This window comes from Globicephala melas, chromosome 11, assembly GCF_963455315.2.
Source record: "Globicephala melas chromosome 11, mGloMel1.2, whole genome shotgun sequence".
Classification (NCBI taxonomy): domain Eukaryota; kingdom Metazoa; phylum Chordata; class Mammalia; order Artiodactyla; family Delphinidae; genus Globicephala; species Globicephala melas.
Window position 1 is genome coordinate 33,979,880 of NC_083324.2, and position 21,062 is coordinate 34,000,941.

Below are 21,062 nucleotides of genomic sequence, written 5' to 3' on the forward strand. Positions count from 1 at the left end.
CTCTGCAGTAACGCAGATACTCCCACATGGCACTATACCACAGGGGTATGTATACACAGTCACCCCCTATGTTGGTAGCACAGCTCTTACTACTACTATCTCTTGCTTACTTGCTTAAATGTTTATTGAGGGTCTGCTCTGAGCTGGACACTCTACTCTTCTCTCCTTGGAGATGAGAATATAGCAGTGAGAAAATTAAAAAGCAGCAAACAAAATCCTTGCCTTCTTGGTGTTTATATTCACCTGGGGAGAGACAAACAATAAACAAATCCAATGGTGATAACTGCTATGGTGGAATATCAAGCAGGGAAGAGAGAAGGGTGGAGGGGTGTGGAAGTTACAACTGTAAACAAGGAGGTCAGGGTGGACTGCCAAAGAAGGAAGGACTTGAAGCAGGTAAGGGAGGAAGGCATGCAGATATCTGGGGGAAAGGGTATCTCACAAAGAAGGAATAGCAAGTGAAAAGGCCCTGAGGCAGGTGCTCACTTAGCATGCTTGAGGAGCAGGAAGACCTTGTGGGTTGGAGGAATAGTAATTTAAAGATGTATAACAATGTAGTATTGTTATTCCTATAAATGCTGGAATCATTTTAGGATAAAGTAGTATTACATCAGTTTTTCTAAAATATCAACAGGATAATGTGGCTTTTTAAAAAACAGTTTAAGTTGATTTTTCCACATGACTTTTAGATGTTTGTCCTCTAAAGAAAGGCATTCTCGTTTCTACCTAGGCATAGAAATTATTCCACTTGGAATGGTTATTTGGTAATCATGATCCAATGGACACTGTTTTCTTTGGTTCAGAAATTTAGAAATGCTTACAGGTCTGGGTAGTTTCATATTCTGTTATATATAAGACCAAATTTCATCTCTTGTTTATGGGGAAAGCCAGAAGTCATATTCTCAAGCAATAAGGTTGAGAGTCATTTGTAGTCATTGTTCTTTTCCTCCTTCAAGTCTTCTCAGAACGAATTCCTAGGATTTATGACTATTTCTGTTCCCAAATAGTTCAACACTTTAATATTATGGAAGCTTGTGTTCTCGTCCAAATTATGATTTCTACTGAAGTTTTGTTCAACAAAAGTCAGAGCTCTGTGTAATAAATTCTTCTGATGTAGATGATATTTTGATTTACTTCTGTAAATATTTTTATAACTGAGAGTGGAGCATCTAAACAGTTGTTAAATACTTGTCTAGAATCTGCTGTAAAGTCTCTGCCAACAACCATCCTTTCTTGCTGTCTGGAATGGGTGACTTTTTCATGTACTTTCCATTCTGTATTCTCAGCAGTAAAATGATAATAAAACCCAAACCAGGAGATTATGATTTTAATATACTTTATTTAAAAAGTACACAGTTTTAAATTGGTTTCAATGGGTTTCAAGCAGAAGGGACGCTGCCCACTTGCAGTCCCGTTTCTGATGAAGGATAATAATAATGTAGCAAACTCACATTTGCATGACTGGCAAAGTAAAAAGATAACTTTTTTGTCAACATATCTCTAAGAGTTTATATCACGCACAGCTTAATATCATGAGATGCTGATGGTTGGACTACATTTCATGTCTCCTATGTTGCACCATATTTTGGCTCACAGTTTATCCATACTTTAGCATGCCAAGAGAACATCTCCATCAGTGTCACCTTGAGAAGAGCATCAAAAGCAGAGGGAGCAGGATAAGGACCATCTTGGCCTGGAGATTCGGCGCACCCCCACACTCCCTCGCATTCTCCTACAGGGAAAGGCAGGGTTGGTTAGAGCCGAGGTGGATTCCAAGATGCCTTAAACTTCCCAGGGTATGTGGAGTCCCCATATCCCTCCCTGCTCTCCAGTGTACGAACAAAATCATTTGGAACCTAGATAATGGCAGGAAATGGACTTGTCTACATTTCATCACGTTAGTAATGAGAATCTCTGATTTCACTTGTCAATGCATAAAGTATTCAAAATGACTCTTTGTATACTATTATGCAGAACATTCAAGAGGCAAAGGGCTGTTGGTAGAGAAGTCTCTTGTGATTATTTTATAAAAGCAAAATACTGACCTTCTTAGTAAAAGATCACATCTCAGGGGGCTGATCATTTCAGATACTTGGCTATGGAAGGTTTTGTGTGTGGCTTCCTTTTAATTTGGGGGAAGGGAGGCTCTGTTTTACAAAACTCAAATCATATTATTTATTCCTTTCTGCACCATGATTTTTATCCACTAATTGATGGAAATTTCTCTATCTCCATTATTCTAGGTCTATTTTATTCAGTTCTTTTTTTTCTTATTGATGGTCATTCATCTTCTCATCTGTTCTCTACTGCTACAAAGAGCGCTGAATATAGGTCCTTACCAAACAATGATACTTGCTCCTGCCCTGGCCTTAGGTAAAGATGCCCAGGAGTGACAGTGCAGAGCTAAAGGGTATTTTTGCTTTTGATGGCTATTGTTAGATATTTCATTGGTACCTGTATTTTCTGATCACCCAGTAAATTGTATCTTTCATGTCCTCGGTTTATTTTTATATGCAGTTGTTTGACTTATCAATTTAAACAGCTCTTTATGCTTTGATTTATAAATATTTTTTCAAGTTCTATAAATTGGATACTGACTTAGTTATGTTTTTCCATCAAAAAGTTATAATTTTTATATAGTTAAATAAATCTGTTTTTCTTCTATAACTCTTTGGTCTTGGATAAGAAGGTCTCTCCAATCCCTAGAATTTCTTTTTTATTTATTTATTTTTAAAATTTTATTGAAGTATAATTGATTTACAATGTTGTGTAAATTTCTGTTGTACAGCAAAATGATTGAGATACATATATATTATATATAATATATAGTATATATAATATATATATTATATATATAATATATATATATTTTTTTCCATTTTCTTTTCCTTTATGGTTCATCTCAGGATATTGAATATAGTTCCCTGTGCTATACAGTAGGACCTTGTTATTTATCCATTCTAGACATAATACTTTGCATCTGTTAATCCGAAACTCCCAATCCTTCCCCCACACCCTTAGCAACCACAAGTCTGTTCTCTATATCTGTGAGTCTGTTTCCGTTTCATAGATATGTTCATTTGTGTCGTATTTTAGATTCCTTATACTTGATAGATTCCACATATAAATGATATCATATGGTATTTGTCTTTCTGTTTCTGATTTACTTTGCTTAGTATGATAATCTCTGGGTTCATCCATGTTGCTGCAAATGGCATTATTTCATTTTTTATGGCTGAGTAATATTCCATTATATATATACACCACATCGCCTTTATCCATTCATCTGCTGATGGACATTTAGGTTGTTTCTATGTCTTGGCTATTGTAAATAGTGCTGCTATGAACATAGGGTTGCATGTATCTTTCTGAATTATAGTTTTACCTGGATACATGCCCAGGAGTGAGATTGCTGGATCATATGGCAACTCTATTTTTACTTTTATCAGGAACCTCCATACTGTTTTCCATAGTGGCTGCACCAATTTACATTCCCACCAACAGTGTAGGAGGGTTCCCTTTTCTCCACACCCCCTCCAGCATTTGTTATTCGTAGACTTTTTGATGGTGGCCATTCTGACTGGTGTGAGGTGGTAGCTCATTGTAGTTTTGATTTGCATTTCTCTAATAATTAGTGATGATGAGCATCTTTTCATGTGCCTATTGGCCCATCTGTATTTCTTCTTTGGAGAAATGTCTATTTAGGTTTTCTGCTCATTTTTCAATTGGGCTGTTTGATTTTTGTTATTGAGTTGTACGAGTTGTTTGTATATTTTGAAAATTAAGCCCTTTCAGTTGCATCATTTGCAAATATCTTCTCCCAACCTGTAGGATGCCCTTTTGTTTTGTTTATGGTTTCCTTTGCTGTATAAAAGCTTATAAGTTTGATTAGGTCCCATTTTTTTCAAACATCTTTATTGGCGTATAATTGCTTTACCATCGTGTTTTAGTTTCTGCTGTATAACAAAGTGAATCAGCTCTATGTATACATGTATCCCCATATCCCCTCCCTCTTGTGTTTCCCTCCCACCCTCCTTATCCCACCCCTCTTGGTGGTCACAAAGCACCGAGCTGATCTCCCTGTGATATGCGGCTGCTTCCCACTAGTTATTTATTTTACATTTGGTAGTGTATATGTGTCCATGCCACTCTCTCACTTCTTCCCAGCTTACCCTTCCCCCTCCCCATGTCCTCAAGTCCATTCTCTATGTCTGTGTCTTTATTCCTCTCCTGCCCCTAGGTTCTTCAGAACCTTTTTTCTTTTTTTTTAGATTCCATATATATGTGTTAGCATATAGTATTTGTTCATCTTGCTTTTATTTCTATTGCCTTGGGAGACTGACCTAAGAAAACACTGGGACAATTTATGTCAGAGAATGTCTTGCCTATGTTCTCTTCTAGGAGTTTTATGGTGTCATGTTGTGTATTTAAGTCTTTAAGGTATTTTGAATTTATTTTTGTGTATGGTGTGAGGGTGTGTTCTAAATTCATTGATTTGCATGTGACTGTCCAGCTTTCCCAACACCATTTGCTGAAGAGACTCTCTTTTCCCCATTGTATATTCTTGCCTCCTTTCTTGAAGATTAATTGACCATAGGTGTGTGGATTTATTTCTCGGCTCTCTATTCTGTTCCACTGATCCATATGTCTTTTTCTGTGCCAGTACCATGCTGTTTTGATTACTGTAGCCTTGTAGTATTGTCTGAAGCCTGAGAGGGTTATGCCTCCTGCTTTGTTCTTTTTTCTCAGAATGGCTTTGGCGATTCTGGGTCTTTTATGTTTCCATATAAGTTTTAGGATTATTTGTTCTAGTTCTGTGAAAAATGTCATGGGTAATTTGATAGGGATCACATGAAATCTGTAGATTGCTTTGGGTAGTACGGCCATTTTAACAACTTTAATTCTTCCAATCCAAGAGCATGAATCCAATCCCTAGAATTTCTTATGAGACCATCATTTACCATGCAAGTCCATTCTATACTCTCTCCTTTGAATTGAACCTTTGTCATACATAAGAATTACTATTCTGTTCCACTGACCTCATCTCAGTGGGTCTAGAAACTTAAAGAAAAAAAATACTGATTTTTTTTTTAGTGTTTATCATGTATCTACTTACCAAAGCAAATTATCTTATTAACTTGAAAAGATTTTTACTCTAGTGACTTTAGTGCTATGTATGCAGTTCTGGTTTTAATTGAAGTGGTATTATTGCTTTTGGACTATTGTTCACATTTCTATTTTACATAGAGCTTTTATTAGAGGTGATCACTGAATTTTATCAAAGCCCTTTTCAACTTACGTTGTTATTGAACTCTCCCTCGAATATAGAAGGAAACATTCTCAATAAATTCCAAATTCTTTTTAGTACTATACTGACTTTAAAGTATTTTCTAGGACTTGGATAGTTTAAATAACATTAAAATTATTTGCTATTTACAGGTGAGATTAACACTCAGCTGGCTCTGGTGGCATTTTAAAAAATGAATATCTTCCCAGTCTCCCTAGAGTAATTGGTCTAGGCAAGTTTTCTATTTTTCAAGGTGGGGGATGGACTTAATTTTTAAACTGTAACTTTTCTTGCCATATTTAGTTGTTTTTGCCTACAACATTGAAGGACATAATTCACCTACATCGGTGATAAGTTTACCTTTCTTAGTACTAGGTTTAATTTTTCTCTGATCATCACTTTTGGTGTAAATGTAGTGCCTTTAGAGTTGTGACTTCGTGTGGTTAGGGGAGTTTAAAGGCTTATCATTCCACATTTATATATTGTGACTCTTGATCTGACATTAGTATTGCCACTTTTGCTTTACATGAATTTCTTATAAATAAAAGGCTGTCTAAAAGTAAGCAGGAAAATATATATATATTTTTTTTAGTAAGCAGGAAAATAATTTTAACTACAATTTGAAAGAAGTAAAACAAGATGGTAAGAGCCACTTTATGTGTAATAGTGGAAAGTGGTAAAATTATAGCACATTTGTAGTAGCGAAGATAGTAAAGAGGCTTTTAAAAAATATACATGGATATAATAAGATAAGACTATTAAGCACAGACTAAATAAGAAGGCATTGAGAGGCTGAAAGTAGAGTACCATTAGCCTTCCTGTATATTCTTTGGTTTGCCTGAAAGGGACTGCTTTCTCAAGAGTAAACTTTTGAGCTATAGTTCTTTGACTACTGTGAGATTCTCATGGCGAATCTGATGGGAAAAGAGTAGGAAGGGTTCTCAGATTACCTCAGGATGGAAGCCATGACAAGATTCCGGACGCCTTCTGATCTTCTGAGCCTTTAAACGTTCACACTTAAGGGATTCGTTATGTTGACTGTTGTTAAGGCATATTTCCAAGATGCTCCTTTTCCTCACTCTGAATTTCAGAGCTCAAAACTTGGCACTAAACTCCCTTAACAACTTCTCTCTCTCTAATAGTGGAAAGGATATCATCTCCTCCTCTCTAAGATTTCTCCCCTAGGTTTCCTTACTGTTGATCCCCCTTACCAGCTTCATCAGTAGTGGCTGGACCTACACACAAAAGGATATACCTGATTTCAATGGGTGCCATGGTGATGGGGGCCACAGACTCACAGAGGCAGCTACTGTCCACCACCACCATGAACAGATTGCTGCTTGGGATTTGCTGGATGACAAAGGACCTGTTGGAACAAGAGGCAGAGAGACAGTGAGTGGTCACTTACCATCCCTCAAATTAATAGCCATGAGGAAAACTTTCCCTGGGGTGGGGGAACTACTGTAATATTTTGGAAAACAAGTTTCAGAGACTGCTTTACTAGTCAAGTTGCCTCCTTCCCCAAGGCTCTTCACTTTCAAATACGAAGTTTCACTAAGAAGACAGTACATCTATGTCCATATATAGCTCATAAAACTCACCTTGGAAAGACAGGACTTTTACGTGTACGAAACAGGAGTCAGAGTTGGCTAAATCACCTCAGTTTCCAAGGTCTAAGAGGTTAAGCTTTTCCAAGACTCATTTTCTTCTCCCAGGGCCTAAACATCACCCCAAGTTGCATCTGATGTTCTTTGAGGTATATTTTTCCTTCTCCCTCCAACAAGGATAGACTGAAGCTATGTCATATTAATGATAAAATATGAAGTGAACTTCCTAGACCTTACCCTGAACCACTTTGCACAATGTCTGCCCATAATAGAGGTATTTTTTGGATGAAATTAATGCTAGTTGTTTAAGGAGATCCATCCTTCTCAGAGACCAAGTTAAGCTGTACTAAGGCCATATGGCCCTTCTGACATTCTGGGTTTATCTGTACAGCTAGTCCAACATAAGTAAGCCTAACGACACCTCTTTCTCACCTTACCCAATACAATGAAATGACAAAGTAATATCACCATAAAAGTACTCCTTGAACCAGAAATACCAGTGACTCTTTGGAGGAACAAATTAGAGAACAAATCCCATATTCTTCTAGAGCCGACAGATTAGCTTAATATTTAGCCCCAGCCCCAGAATCCCTGTCACATAAATTTTTCATGATATTTTACCAAATTCAGTTTAGTCAGATGAACTAGACTATAACATTAAAAAACGGTCAATTTCTCTGTAAGTTATCTTCATCTTTCTCTCAAAAAATTTGTTCTGTTCTCTAGAGTGTATCTAGTATAAAAAGATATGACATGAATTTTCATGATCTTAGTATACAAACTGATAGAAATACCAAAATGGTATGATGAATGCATGACTTGCTTAAAATATAGAGCAAAAACTCTTCAGACCTAAGCAATAACAGAATATAAGTTATTTTCAAACGCAGGGAAATGCAACACATTCCAAAGAGCAGAAAGCATCAATTACATGTTCTTCTTTTACATTCGGCTAAAATTAGAAATTAATAGCAAAAAGATATAAGCAGTGGAAATTAAAGGTTAAAAACACATCCAATTAATCCTTGAGAATTTGAGAGCAGCCCAGACTCAAATCTGTGCAGATTTGAGTCTGGGCTGCTTAAATATTTTTACTGGGAAAAAATGTTGCAAATAAATGAACTGTGTTTTTGAATCAAGAAACTGGAAAAATAAGAACATAAACCTGCACCTGTGCCCTATACTCATTCTCCCCTGTGGTACACTGTGCTGAGAATTGATGCCCCTCTCTGAAGCCCAGCCCTCAGGCTTCTGCAAGGATGTGACTGATGGAAGAGGAGAGAGGTGATCATTGTACAAATAGTTTCTCTTGTCTACTAGCCATTTTCTTCAGCTTACACAAAACTCTCCCTTAACTTTACCTTCACCTACCACCGTCCTCATTTATAGTACAACTTCCCCGTCCTCATTTATAGTACAACTCCTAAAAAGAATTATACACAATCCCTCTCTCTCTCCTCTCTCTCTTCCTCTCTCTCTACTTCCTCACTTCTCTCCTTTCACAAATCTACTCCAATAAGGCTGTAGTCCTTACCACACCCTTGGATTGGTTCTTGTCAAGGACACCAATGACCGCACTGCCTTTCTTCTCAATCTCCTTTGCCTCCACTTCCTCCTTCCCTGCTCACTGTCTGTCCCTCACAACAAACTGTGGTTTCCATGGGAGGAAGGCCACATGCGTCTGCCCCTGGTTATTTTTTATCCGCAGCAGCCAGAGTTATGCCTGGGACAGAGCAGATGCTCAGTAAACATTCACTGAATCAATGACAGAATGAACTTATAAAGATAAAAGCAGAAGAATAAGATGCAGATGAAAACGTGAAGATAACTAAAAGAATAAAACTCTGGCTTAAAAGAACAAGGACATAAGTCCACTTATGGCACTCCTGATTAAGAAAAAGAAGTCACAAAGTTACATTAAAACCGAAAATATACAGAGGCATTTTAAACATTTTAAGTGAGTATTATGTATATCATTACAAACAATTTGAAAACTTAGATCAAACACACTTTGGGGGATAAAGTATAAATTATCAACATTTGGCCAAGCTATAAAAAACACCAGCAAACCAACTGCATGAAAAAAACCTGAAATGCACATTGAGAATCTAACCCCAAGTGAATACTACCAAGTCACCCAAAGAACAGATACCACTGTGTTCATAGAAAATCCGTGTGAACCCACTGACCAACTGTTAGAACCAAGAAACGAACTAAGCAAGCTGCCCAGTTACATAATCAGCATATAAAACCACAGCCTTTCCCTGACACTGGCAATAACCAATGAAAAAATATTTATGAAATAAAGAACCATTGATATTGTCAATAATTACTATGAAATGCCCAAGGATAAACCTAGTAAAAGATGTTTCTTTATGAAGAAAATGATCAAAATTCACTGAATATAAAAGAAATAAAAAACCCTAAGAAATCCACAGTGGTTGTGGAAGGAAACAGTTATATATTAAAGGTGTCATTTCTCCTTCAATTAACCTTTTAATTCAAAGTAATCTCAATAAAAATCCCAACAGGAATTTTGATGGAATTTGAGGTGATGATTCTAAGATTCATTCATAAGATTAAATATAAAGAACAGTCTGGACAATTGTATAAAATTGAATTTTATAGAAAAAAAAAAGAGAGAGAGAGAGAGAGAGAAGGGAAGATGCTTGCCCCTAATCAGTATCAAAACCCATGAGATAATTTACAGAAAAGGAAACACAGATAGACAACTGATATGTAAAAGGGGTTCAATCTCACTACAAATTAGGTAAATATAAATTAAAATGAAATTAAAATAATGAAATGCATTTTTCACCAGCAGAATGGCAAAATTTTTCTATGGTAGTATCAAATGATGGAGAGTCTGAAGAAGTGAATATTATTCTACATTGCTGGTAGGAAAGTGAATTTTACAGCCCCTATGAGAACAATTCGTTATTGTTACAGTGAAAAATCATTTAGATCCTATTTTTCCAGTTGTTTTACTTCTCAGTAAGAGGAACTATTGTTCAAGAACCCAAGAAGACATACATAAAGATGCTCTTGGTAACACTGTTCATTGAGAGGAGGAAAACACAAGACCCACCTGAAAGTTCATCAACAGAGGAATGATTAAATAAGCAACAGTGTGTCTGTTCTATGGTCTACTTGGCACCAGATGAAAGGGTAAAAGGTGTCAATTTACCATCATGAAAGATTACCCAAAACATAATAAGCGGGAAAATAACGTTGCAAAACTATACATAAAGTATAAATGTTTAAGAATATTTAGAAATACTCATCTAAGAGTATTTGATTCTGCTACAGAGAACAAGAAAAATAAATGGGATGGATAAGACTTATCAGTTATGTTATGAGTAGATAGTATCAGTAAGTGATCCATGACTCATGTTAACATAGAAGGAATAAATGAACAAGTGGAGCACATGTGGGTAGAACACAAAAAAGGACAAAACATATGAAGTGTCTTCCTAGTGATAAAAAGGAATGAAAGGACCAAGTGAAATTAACTATTTATAAGGCACAGATCATGTCATCTCCAGATTGACAGCTGTCACCTATATCCTCCTTAAGTCAACCCACTGGCAACTCCCATGCTCTGCCTGAGACATGCAGATAAAAGTCATGGCTGCTCAACAGATTAGAGGCAATTTGCAGACTTGACCTTCCATCTCTCCAACAAAGCAAGCATGTATTGCCTCCAGGCACCTTCTGTCTACTGAGTCCCCACCCCTACCCTCAAGTCTGGTCCTCCTACCACATCATCAGTGAGAGAGAGAGCAAGGGAGGAGGGGATGGAGGGGAGGGAACAGGATGGCAGTGGTGGACAAGAGGAGAAGACTGGGAATAATTGTCCGGGGAGACTTAAACTTAATCTGTAACATTGGAGTTCTTTACAAGGCGAATGTGTACGTGTATTCTTAAAACATTTATAAAATGGAATGTTATGCTAGGGGCAAAGAGTATTGATTTTCTCATTTCACAAAAGAGAAAACTGGGACTCAGAGAACATACAGACAATAAGACATAATTGTGCCCATATTAGAGATTTGGAAACAAGAGATTAACTGATTTCCTAGAGTAACAGGGGCAGAACTGCAAGCCTCTGGAGCCCAGGCCTGTTACGGGGCTGCTACCATAGGCAGCCGACTTTCTGTCTTGTACTGGAGTTATTAGTGCTCAAGCTCCTCAAGGGCAGACCCAGTGATCACTTGATATGAATGGTTAATGACAACCAGTGCAAGATATTATTCGTTTTAACACATTTACCCTCCAAGGTGAAGGCTCCCCAAGTGTTCTCATGAAGTCCCACAGCAAACTCCCCCCCTTTTACCCCCAGTCCTAGGAGATGGAAATCTCTGCAGGCAGCTATTACTACAGTGGAGGAAAACACCCCCTACCAAGGATTTGCCAGCGGAAAGATTAACTGCTTTTCCATATTTTAAAGACTTACTGTCTGCTTATTAACATGTTTTTTTGGAGGGGTCTGGCCAATGTTAGCTGTCCATTTATGTGCACAATGTGTATTTATGGCCCAGGGTGTAGGGTTGAACTTCATAAAACACACCTCCATCCAGCTGGGCCCAGCAGCCAGACTGACATCGCTGTGTAGAGGGACCGTGGCCTGTGGGGTTGGCCTGGGGGCCAAACAAGGCGGAAGGGAAATGCCTCAACAGAGAATCACAGCAGCCATTTCTAAGCAGGGATAGGTCAAAATGCATGAAATAAATTAGGTCCTCAAGGGAAACAGAATAGGGAAGAGGGAAGCAATTTTGATCTGTCCATTGCCAGAACTGAAATAACCCAGTCCTCCCTTTTCCATTCACAACAGACTGAGAAAGAACTAGAGGAAAAAAGATGATGCAATTTCAAGACAGCCTCCCTTGACAAGAGGGACTATCTGCTGAGGGGGCTTTGCTACCCAGATGAGGAAGGCAGCCACACTGCTCCCCTAATGCTGCCTGGACAAGTGTGTGTGGAGGGGGGAACCCATGGCTAAGATTCCCAGAGGACCCCAAGGTGAACATTTGGAGAATTTGGTTGGCTTGCTTTTCATTAATTGGGTACAAAACCATGGCTCAAAAAATAATCGGGCAGGACAGAATCTTAAAACATTTTAAAGTCTTTCACTTTTTATAGATTTTCAACCTTTACAAATTGTCCATATTTTTTCTAAAGATAAAATAAAAGACAATGAGTAAATCACAGGGAATCAATTTGAATCTGGCACTGACTGTGTTCTAGGTTGTACTACTCTCCAGGTGGACTGCGTATGTGGATCTCCAAAGACCCTATTCTCTTTGGAGGTGGGGAGACGCCTGTATTCCCCCAATGTGCCCCCAAATGCCCTACGGTGACCCAGGCCCATAAGTTGTGGAGAGCAAGCATTTGGTGATGGACTGCTTAAATTTAAACTGGAAATTAAATATTGAGGCCATGTTCTAATCCATAGTTGTGCTACCCTGTGGCATGGGGGAGGTAAAAGGGCAACACTCACCTACTCATGGCTCAGCTCAAACAAGGTGAAAGAACGAACAGCAGGGCCTCCCCTGCTCACCCCCAAAAGTGTCAGGCCCAGGACATTTCACAGGTGAATCATGTTAGCATGTCAAGGCACATGTAGTTCTAAAACATTTAAGCTGCTTCAGAGCACAGGGAAAGAAGGAAATACTTCAGATTTCTTTTAAGGACCTTGATATAAAACCTGACCAAGATTATACAAAAAGAAAGACAGAAAGACAGAAAGAGAGAAAGAGAGAGAGAGAAAGAGAGAGAGAGAGAGAGAGAGAGGGAGAGAGAGGGAGAGGGAGGGAGGGAGGGAGGAAGGGAAGGAGGGTGGAAAGAAGAGCTACGGAATAATCTCTTTTTGTGAATATTGATGCAAAGATCTTAAATGAAATGCAGCAAACAGACTTCAGTAGGACATTGAAATACAGCATGCAGCAGTGAGGATTAACCTAGGAATGCAAATGAACAAGCTTATTGAGTTGTCTCAGCTTAATAAAGATAGAAACATGAAACAATTTTTTTTTTTTTTGGCCGTGTGGAGCAGCTTGTGGGATCCTTGTTCCCTGACAAGGGATGGAACCGGGCCCTCGGCAGGGAAAGCGCAGAGTCCTAACCACTGGACCACCAGGGAATTCCCGAAACAATTTTTTTTAAGTCTCTATTTTCAACCCTACTGTATTGAATTCCTGCTTTCTCATCTCTAAATGATATCTGGAAAGATTCCCTAACTTTCTGAAAACTTGAGGTTAATAAAATTAGCCCAATCTAGTTTAATACTTTAATTTCATATCTAGTTTGAAGCTCTACACTGTCATTCCTTCAAGCTTCTATTTTCTAGCATCTTCAGTCATTTGGGGTGGGGAAAATGGAGCAGCAAAGAGGCAAGCATTTCCTACTCACCAGGCCATGGTGCAATCTCTCACTACAGCTTGTAACAGCTTGGCCTTTGGTGTCCTCTGTGTGGATCCAGCACCCAAATGTGGCTTTTTTGTGAGGTTACCGTGGATTCCCCTGAGAACCAAGAGCCCCTCAACGTGGCCCCAGCGTGACCACCCACACAGCTCTTGTCATCAGCATCGTGCCCACAGCCTCTTGCCCTTAGTGTGGACCTCTCCTGGAGAGCAACGCTCTTGTTGAGTTTCAGCAAAATGACAGCAATCTTCCATATTGTCTATCTGGCCCCTGGGAAACAGGCATCTTTGCCGGCCCAGCCATAGTCCACCTCAGTGCTGCTCCTTCTCCAAGCCTAGCCCTCTCCCTCTAGATCTCTTTCCCCTGCTTGGATAGGACACGTCAGTACACCTGCCACCCAGCAGACATTTGGCCAGTGCTGTACCTCCCTTCTTTCAGATACCCCCAAAATATATTAGAGTCTTGGAGAATTCCCCACCACCCATCTGGATCCCAGCAGGAAAAAGTACCCCCTGGAGGAAAACGCCTCTTTCCATGAACCCTGATCTCTTCCTTGTTAGGCCCCTCATCAGTCTTCTTGTGGTAGATTAAAGGCGGACCAGTTGTCAACCCTCAAATAAACTTGAAGGTGGGGGTCGGGGGGAGAGTTTCCAATTCTAAATCAGTGCCAGCTAAATGGCTGTTCTCTTTAGAACCTGTGGTGCTCAGGTCCTCAGTCTGGGGCTACAAGGAAAGCCTCACTTGACAACCTGTTGGCATTCTTCCAGTAAATCTATCGGTGTAAGAGACCCTATCCAGAGTTGGAAAAGAGCCAGTGCTGTGGGATCTGTCCAATAGGTGCCTACAAGACATTTGACAAAAATCCCATCCCTGAAAACAAGTGATCAAATTACAATTGGAAAACTTAGGCATTAGGGAGTTGAGCCCTAGAAACCATCATCATGGCTCCCACCAGGTATTCCTCTGATAGCATGCCAGGAACCAGACTGGTACAGGCCTTTCCTGCTCCATTTCACTTGAGTAGGAAATGTGTTGTGTTTTCACAGTTAAGAGCTGAGATTAAATGAGACGAGCATATTGTCTTTGTTATACTTATTTATTCAAAAATGTATATACAATGGACACATTATGACATTCCACTTGTGACTTGCTGATGGAAAGTGCACACAAAGAGCCCAAGTGATGCTTTGTCTGCAGGGCGCAGTGTCCCACGGTGGTATTTATTATACTGCAGACAGAATGAGTCCAAAAGACCCATAATAATGACTTTCACTCATCCTCAGCCCCACCAAGGATTTGTTGAGATTTATGGTGCCAACCCAGAGCTTAAAAACCACTTGGGCAGGAAGTTCTTTGGCATTATCAGCCCAAGGCAGGTGGCAAGGAAAGCTATTTTGTGTTTGAAATATGGGGGAAAGAGCCCCATAGAATTAAATGCAAAAAGGACCTAATTTTCTTTTCTCATCTCAGAAGAAGAAAATCTCAAAAGAGCTGACAACAAAAGATATTTTTAAAACTTGGCTGTTACTTTAGCTTTTCAGTCTTTATTTATTCATTTATTTTTTTGGTACTAGAGTCTTCAGTAAATCCTCTTAATTATGACATGAACCATTTTCTTCTAATCCCTTAAGAAGAGTAAGGAATTTGTTAAATATTTTCACTGGAACTATTAGTGTCTTTTCTTATAAATAATGAGAATAATAGCTAACATTTATGGAGTATTTACCTAGGGCCAAGCACTTTTCTAAGCACTTCCCCCTTTAATCTTCATACCAACTCAAAGAATTATCATCTTCATTTTAAGGATGAAAATATATATGCTTTGATAAGTTAAACAACTTTTCCAAATCCTAAAACCCACTGAATATCAAAGTAAAAAAACTCTATAAAACCAAACCTATTTGACTCTAAGTCTTTATTTTAATGATTACACTTTAATCACCATCATCACAGTCATCACCATCTACCACTTACTGAGCCCTTATCATAGCAGTCATTGTGTGAAGGTCTTTTACCTAAAACTGGTTTATTTCACAACAACTCTAGGAGGCAGGTCATATTATTCCCAAGTTATAGAAAAAGCACCTGAGATTTAGAGAATGTAAGTAATTTGGTCCCATCTTGGTTTAAGATAGCACAGGTAATAGGTATCAGAGCCAAGATCTGGATTTAAGCTGTCAGACTTTACTCCTTCCATCTTACCCCATAAAAATCAAAATATCAAATGGAAAAGTGTTTGGGGAAAATTTCACTGATAAACTGACACCAGAGAACCTGTCTCTCGATTGGAGGGTTCAAATTGACATTACTTTGGATTCACAGTTATAATCTCCCACTTTCTAGCTTTACAATGTCTTCTACAATCTCCAAGTGAATTGTTGGGTTCATTTAGCAAAATAGAACAACATCATAATGAACGATCGGGAGGTCTAAACAGACTCAAAACTAAAAAGAATTCACTGGGGAGTTGAACATCTAATTTTAGCTGGAAAAGTCACATTCTACTATCAATAATTTCTTTCTAAAAGGTTGGACATCTTGCATTATATGAAAAAGGCATTTTGTCTACCACACTTTGTTAAGAGCAAAAAACCAATTAGACTAAGTATAAGTTTTGCATAGAAAAAAAAGCCTAGAAGGAAATATAGCACCATTTAAATACTTTTACTTATCCACAGTTTATAGATGAAGAAACTAGGTAACTTGCCTGAAGTTACTGAGCTAATAAGACATGGAGCTGGGATTTAGATCCAGACTACTTGGCTTTAGAGTGTAAGCATGTAATTTCTCTGCCTCAGTTCTGAGTGGTGAGATGGCATGTGATTTTTACTTTATTCTTATATATTTCTCTACTGTTCAGTCTTCTACAATGAGTAGAAATTAATTTAATAGGAACCAGAACCATGGAAAAATAGCTTTCTATTTTTTAGACTATAGACATACATATGTAGAAAACTAAATCTCAGTGATCAGCATTTGCTTTACAATCTCAGTTGCTTAAAACTAAAATCACATGAAATTCCTCCAAGATCATTAATTGAAAGAAAAAGGAAGTACCTCCTTAGTGGTTTTGCTGCCCTCTTCCATGTGACCAATTTGACTATATATCCTTGGGTTAAGTCCCCATCAGGAGCCCTCTCTGAGTTTCTCTATAATATCATCTTTAACTCTGCCTGATGTACAGTTGAAACTCAATATATTTTCACCAAATGAAATAAAGGCTGAACCCACGCTTTGTTACTTTGATGCTTTCTGAATAATATATCTTGTAGCTTTGAATCAATCTCCCAGGGAGAGAGTCAGACAAATCATGTAGTTTGGTATATTTTGAGATCTGACTTCTTAAACCAACGTTGCTAATAATTCCCACCACCACTATTAAATAGTTTCTTATCACAAAACAGCATAGTTATTCGTTTTGAAGAGTGTTAAGTACTCAGGTAGAGACCCAGAGCCATAGGGAAATTTCAAGAGAGACAGATGCATTCCAGAAACATTATATCTAAGGCAGTGTTGTAGGTTTGAGAGATTAGTGTTCACACAGATTTTTGTGACTATTGGTGATATACTCCAACACAGAAGAAAAAAAGTGTCCCAGAACAAAAATGAAAACTATTCTCCCATATCCACATAGACAATGTCAATGTGGAGTAGATATGAGGAATAAAATGAAGGAGGTGGGAATAGCAGGGGATACTGGAAAGTTGACTGGTTCAAAAGTCAGTGGAGTTGAATCAAGCTCCCAGTGTGAAATTAATAGGCAAACCACCTTGGGAATTATCGCATTCCCTCTCTCAGCCTTAGTTTTCCTACCTCAAAAGTGATTTCTAAGGTACCTCCCCAATCTAACATCATAAAGTACTTGGTTTTCACATCATCGTTTCCTCCTTGCACAAAACTCTAAGTTGATATAACAGACTTTGATTAGTTGTCACAATCATCTTCTCTTTTGTTTAGCTCCCTCCACTGCCAACCCTAAAGAGAATCATACTTTTCTTTTTTTAAAAAAAATATTTATTTATTTATTTGGTTTCACTGGGTCTTAGTTGCAGCAGGCGGGCTCCTTAATTGTGGCACATGGGCTCCTTAGTTGCAGCAGGTGGGCTCCTTAGTTGTGGCTCAAGGGCTCCTTAGTTGTGGCATGCAAACTCTTAGTTGTGGCATGCATGTGGGATCTAGTTCCCTGACCAGGGATCGAACTCAGGCCCCCTGCATTGGTAGCACAAAGTCTTAACCACTGCACCACCAGGGAAGTCCCAAAAATCATATTTTTCTTATTAAAAAAACAAAAAGAGAGGTGTTTTGTTAAAATCCAAAAATTCTGAATGTTAAATTAACCTAGGGTGACACCTATAATTCTAACTGATGCAGATAAATGCTATACATGATAAAGGGAAAAAGTTTTAATGAATAAATACTACATTCCAGGGCTAGAAGCAAAGATGAAACAGACTAACCAATGAAAACCTAAAACCAAGCCACCCAAAGAGCATGGTGATCCACTGGTAATTTAAATGCAATGTACAATCAAGTTTATTCTCCAAAGGAAGATTACAAAATCCAGGGCATCTACAATGTACCATCCAAAATATTCAGTGTGCAAAAACTACTATACATGTGAAGAAATAATAAAATGTGACAAAACATTTAGGAGAAAAATCAGTCACTAAAAAGAGAAAAACATATGACTCAGAAGTTAGAATTAGTAAATATGTAGATGAGAAAATATAGTTATATGTTAATGAACCTAAAACCATGGATATATTGGTCAAAGGGATGAAGGAATTTCAGCAGAAATACGAAAACTGTATAAAATAACCAAATTCAAATCCTAAAACAGAAAGAATAAAGTACCTGAAATCTAAAATACAATGAATTTTAGTTGATAAAGAAGATGTGGTTCATATATTTTATATATATACATATACACCTATATAACAGAATATTAATCAGCCATAAAAAAGAATGAAATATTGCCATTTGCAACAACATGGATGGATGATGGACCTGGAGGGTATTATGCTAGTCAAATAAGTCAGACAAAGGCAAATACTCTATGTCATCACTTACATGTGGAATCTAAAAAATAAAACAAATGAATTGAATTAATTTAACAAAACAAAACCAGACTCACAGATAGAAAGAACAAACTAGTGGTTACTGTGGGGAGAGAAAGAGGGAGGGGCAACATAGGGGTAGGGGGACTAAGAAGTACAAACTACTATATATAAAATACGTAAGCAACAAGGATATATTGTGCAGCACAGAGAATATAGCCAATATTTTATAACAACTTTAAATGAAGGATAATCTATAAAAATACTGAATCACTATGTTGTACACCTGAAACTAATATAATATTGTAAATTAATTATACTTGAATAAAAAATAATAAAATAAAATTCATTGAATAGACTTGAAAGCTGATTGGGCTTTTAATGGAAGAAAAGATCAGTAAACTTGAAGCCAAGTTAATAGCAACCACCAAATAAGAGAACAGAAAGAGAGAAAAAAAGATTGAAACAAAAATGAACAGAACTTCAATAAGCAATGACACAGTATCAAGCAGTCTAACAAACAAGAATTTTGAATCTCAGAGTTGAGTAAAGAGAGACTGGGCCAAAAAAATATAGAAAAAAATATCAGGTGGCTTAAAATGAGAGAGAAGAATTGGGAGTATATTATCATAAGGTATGTACACTACACATGAAACATAGTATTATTTGAAGATAAACCATGAGAAATTAAAGATGTATGTTGTAAACCTTACTACAGTCATTAAAAAAATCTACTTGAAAACATATAAATTATAAACCAGTAGCAGGAAAAAAATGGAATCATAAAACACTCAACAGAAAACAAGGTAGGAGAAAAAGAGGAGAAAAGAAACAGAGAGGAACAACAAACAGAACACAACCAAAAGGATGGTAGCTTTTAAGCCAAACATATCACGAGCTAAATTAAAAGTTAATGGTCTAAACACACCAATTAAAAGATAAAGATTGACACACTGCATAAAAACGTGAGACCCAACTGTATCTCGTCAACAAGAAACCTTCTAATTATGAACACATAGATAAGCTCAAAGTAAAAATATTAAAAGATATACCATGAAAATACTAATTAAAAAAAAGCTGGAGTGACTATATTAATATAAAGAAGGATATCATAGAGTGATAAAGGAGTTAACTCAGCAAAATGCATAATAACATATATATCAAATGTTGTTAGGTATATAGACATTTAGAATTATTATGCATGAAGCAAAAACTAATATACTCTGAAAGAAAAAATAGACAAATCCACAATTATAGTTGGAGACTGTAACAGTACTCTTTTGGTAATCAATAGAATTAGCAGAATAAGTGGACAGAAAATTGTTCAGGATATAGAAACAATTTTACCTAACTGACATGTATAGAACACTCCAATTAACAACAGCAAAATATACGTTTTTTAAAAAATGGAAACACTCACCAAATTAAATCATGTTATAAGTCATAAAGCAAACCTTTGGAAACTTAAAAGAATTGAAATTATACAAAGAATGTTCCCAAACCATAATGAAATTAAACCCAAAATAAATGACAGAAAGATTTCTGGAAGACCCTCAAATACTTTGAAACTGAGCAATACATTTCTAAATAATCTAAGGTTAAAGAGGAAGCTTCATGGAAAATGAGAAAATACTTTGAAATATTCCAAAAATGTTTAATGAAAAACAAAATACATAACACATATCAAAATTTGTGAGATGCAGTTAAAAAACTGCTTCAAGGAAAATTTCTAGTATTAAATGCTCATATTATAAAAGAAGAAAGGTCTCAAATCAATAATCTAAGTTTTAACCAGAAGAAACTAGAAAAAGAAGAGAAAAATTCAAAGCAAGGAAGACAAGGGAGGTGATAAAGCTAAGAAAAGAACAGCAAACTTGTAAACAAACAAACAAACAAAAACAACAGAGAAATTAATAAAACTAAAAACTGGTTCTTTAACATGATCAACAAAACTATTAAACCTCTATTCTGTTTTTTCTAGTACCAAGTGAAAAAGAGAGAAGACACAAACTAAAAGTAAAACTACCAGTAATGAAAAAGGGAACATCACTAGAGACCCTACAGATATGAAAAGGATAAGGGAATACAAAAACACAACACTATGACTATAAATCTGACAATGCAGATAAACCAAATTCCTTGAAAGACACAAACTACCGAAGCTCATTCAACAAGAAATAGATTAACTTCAATAGTCTTCTGTTGAATAAAGAAATTAAATTTGAAGTTAAAATTTTCCCACAAAGAGGGAATTCCCTGGCCTTCCAGTGGTTAGGACTCCACGGTCTCACTGCTGAGGGCCTGGCCCCGGTCAGGGAATTAAGATCCCACAAGCCATGCAGTGTGGCCAAAACGAAAACAAAACCAAAAAAATTCCCACAAGGAAATCTCAAGGCCCAGAAGTGTTCAATCTGGGAGAGTTCTACTACATATTTAAATAAGAAATAATATAGGTTCTACATAAAATCTTCTAGAATGTAAAAGAGGAGAAAACATTTCACAAATCTTTTTATAAGGCCACAATTATACAGATATCAAAACCATACAACAACATTACAAGAAAAGGATATTACACATCGATAGACCATATAAAGCAAAAATTTCTCAGTATAATATTAGCAATTTGAATCCAGCAGTATATGGAAAGAATATTATATCTCGACCATGTATGATTTACTCCAGTAATGA

At 37.1% G+C, this 21,062-nt stretch overlaps 1 protein-coding gene across 5 annotated transcripts in view; it reads right to left on the reverse strand.

Moving 5' to 3' along the window:
- Positions 1-1,330: 1,330 nt before the first annotated feature.
- Positions 1,331-21,062, reverse strand: part of CACNA2D3 (calcium voltage-gated channel auxiliary subunit alpha2delta 3) — a 784,865-nt gene continuing 765,133 nt past the window's right edge. For all 5 annotated transcript variants that reach the window (XM_060307837.1, XM_060307836.1, XM_060307834.1 and 2 more), the window contains 3 exons: positions 6,536-6,653; positions 6,238-6,315; positions 1,331-1,732 (listed from right to left, as the gene is read on the reverse strand). In XM_060307837.1, coding sequence (XP_060163820.1) covers positions 1,640-1,732; positions 6,238-6,315; positions 6,536-6,653 — 289 coding nt within the window. In that variant the 3' untranslated portion in view covers positions 1,331-1,639. The remainder of the gene's footprint in view (positions 1,733-6,237; positions 6,316-6,535; positions 6,654-21,062) is intronic.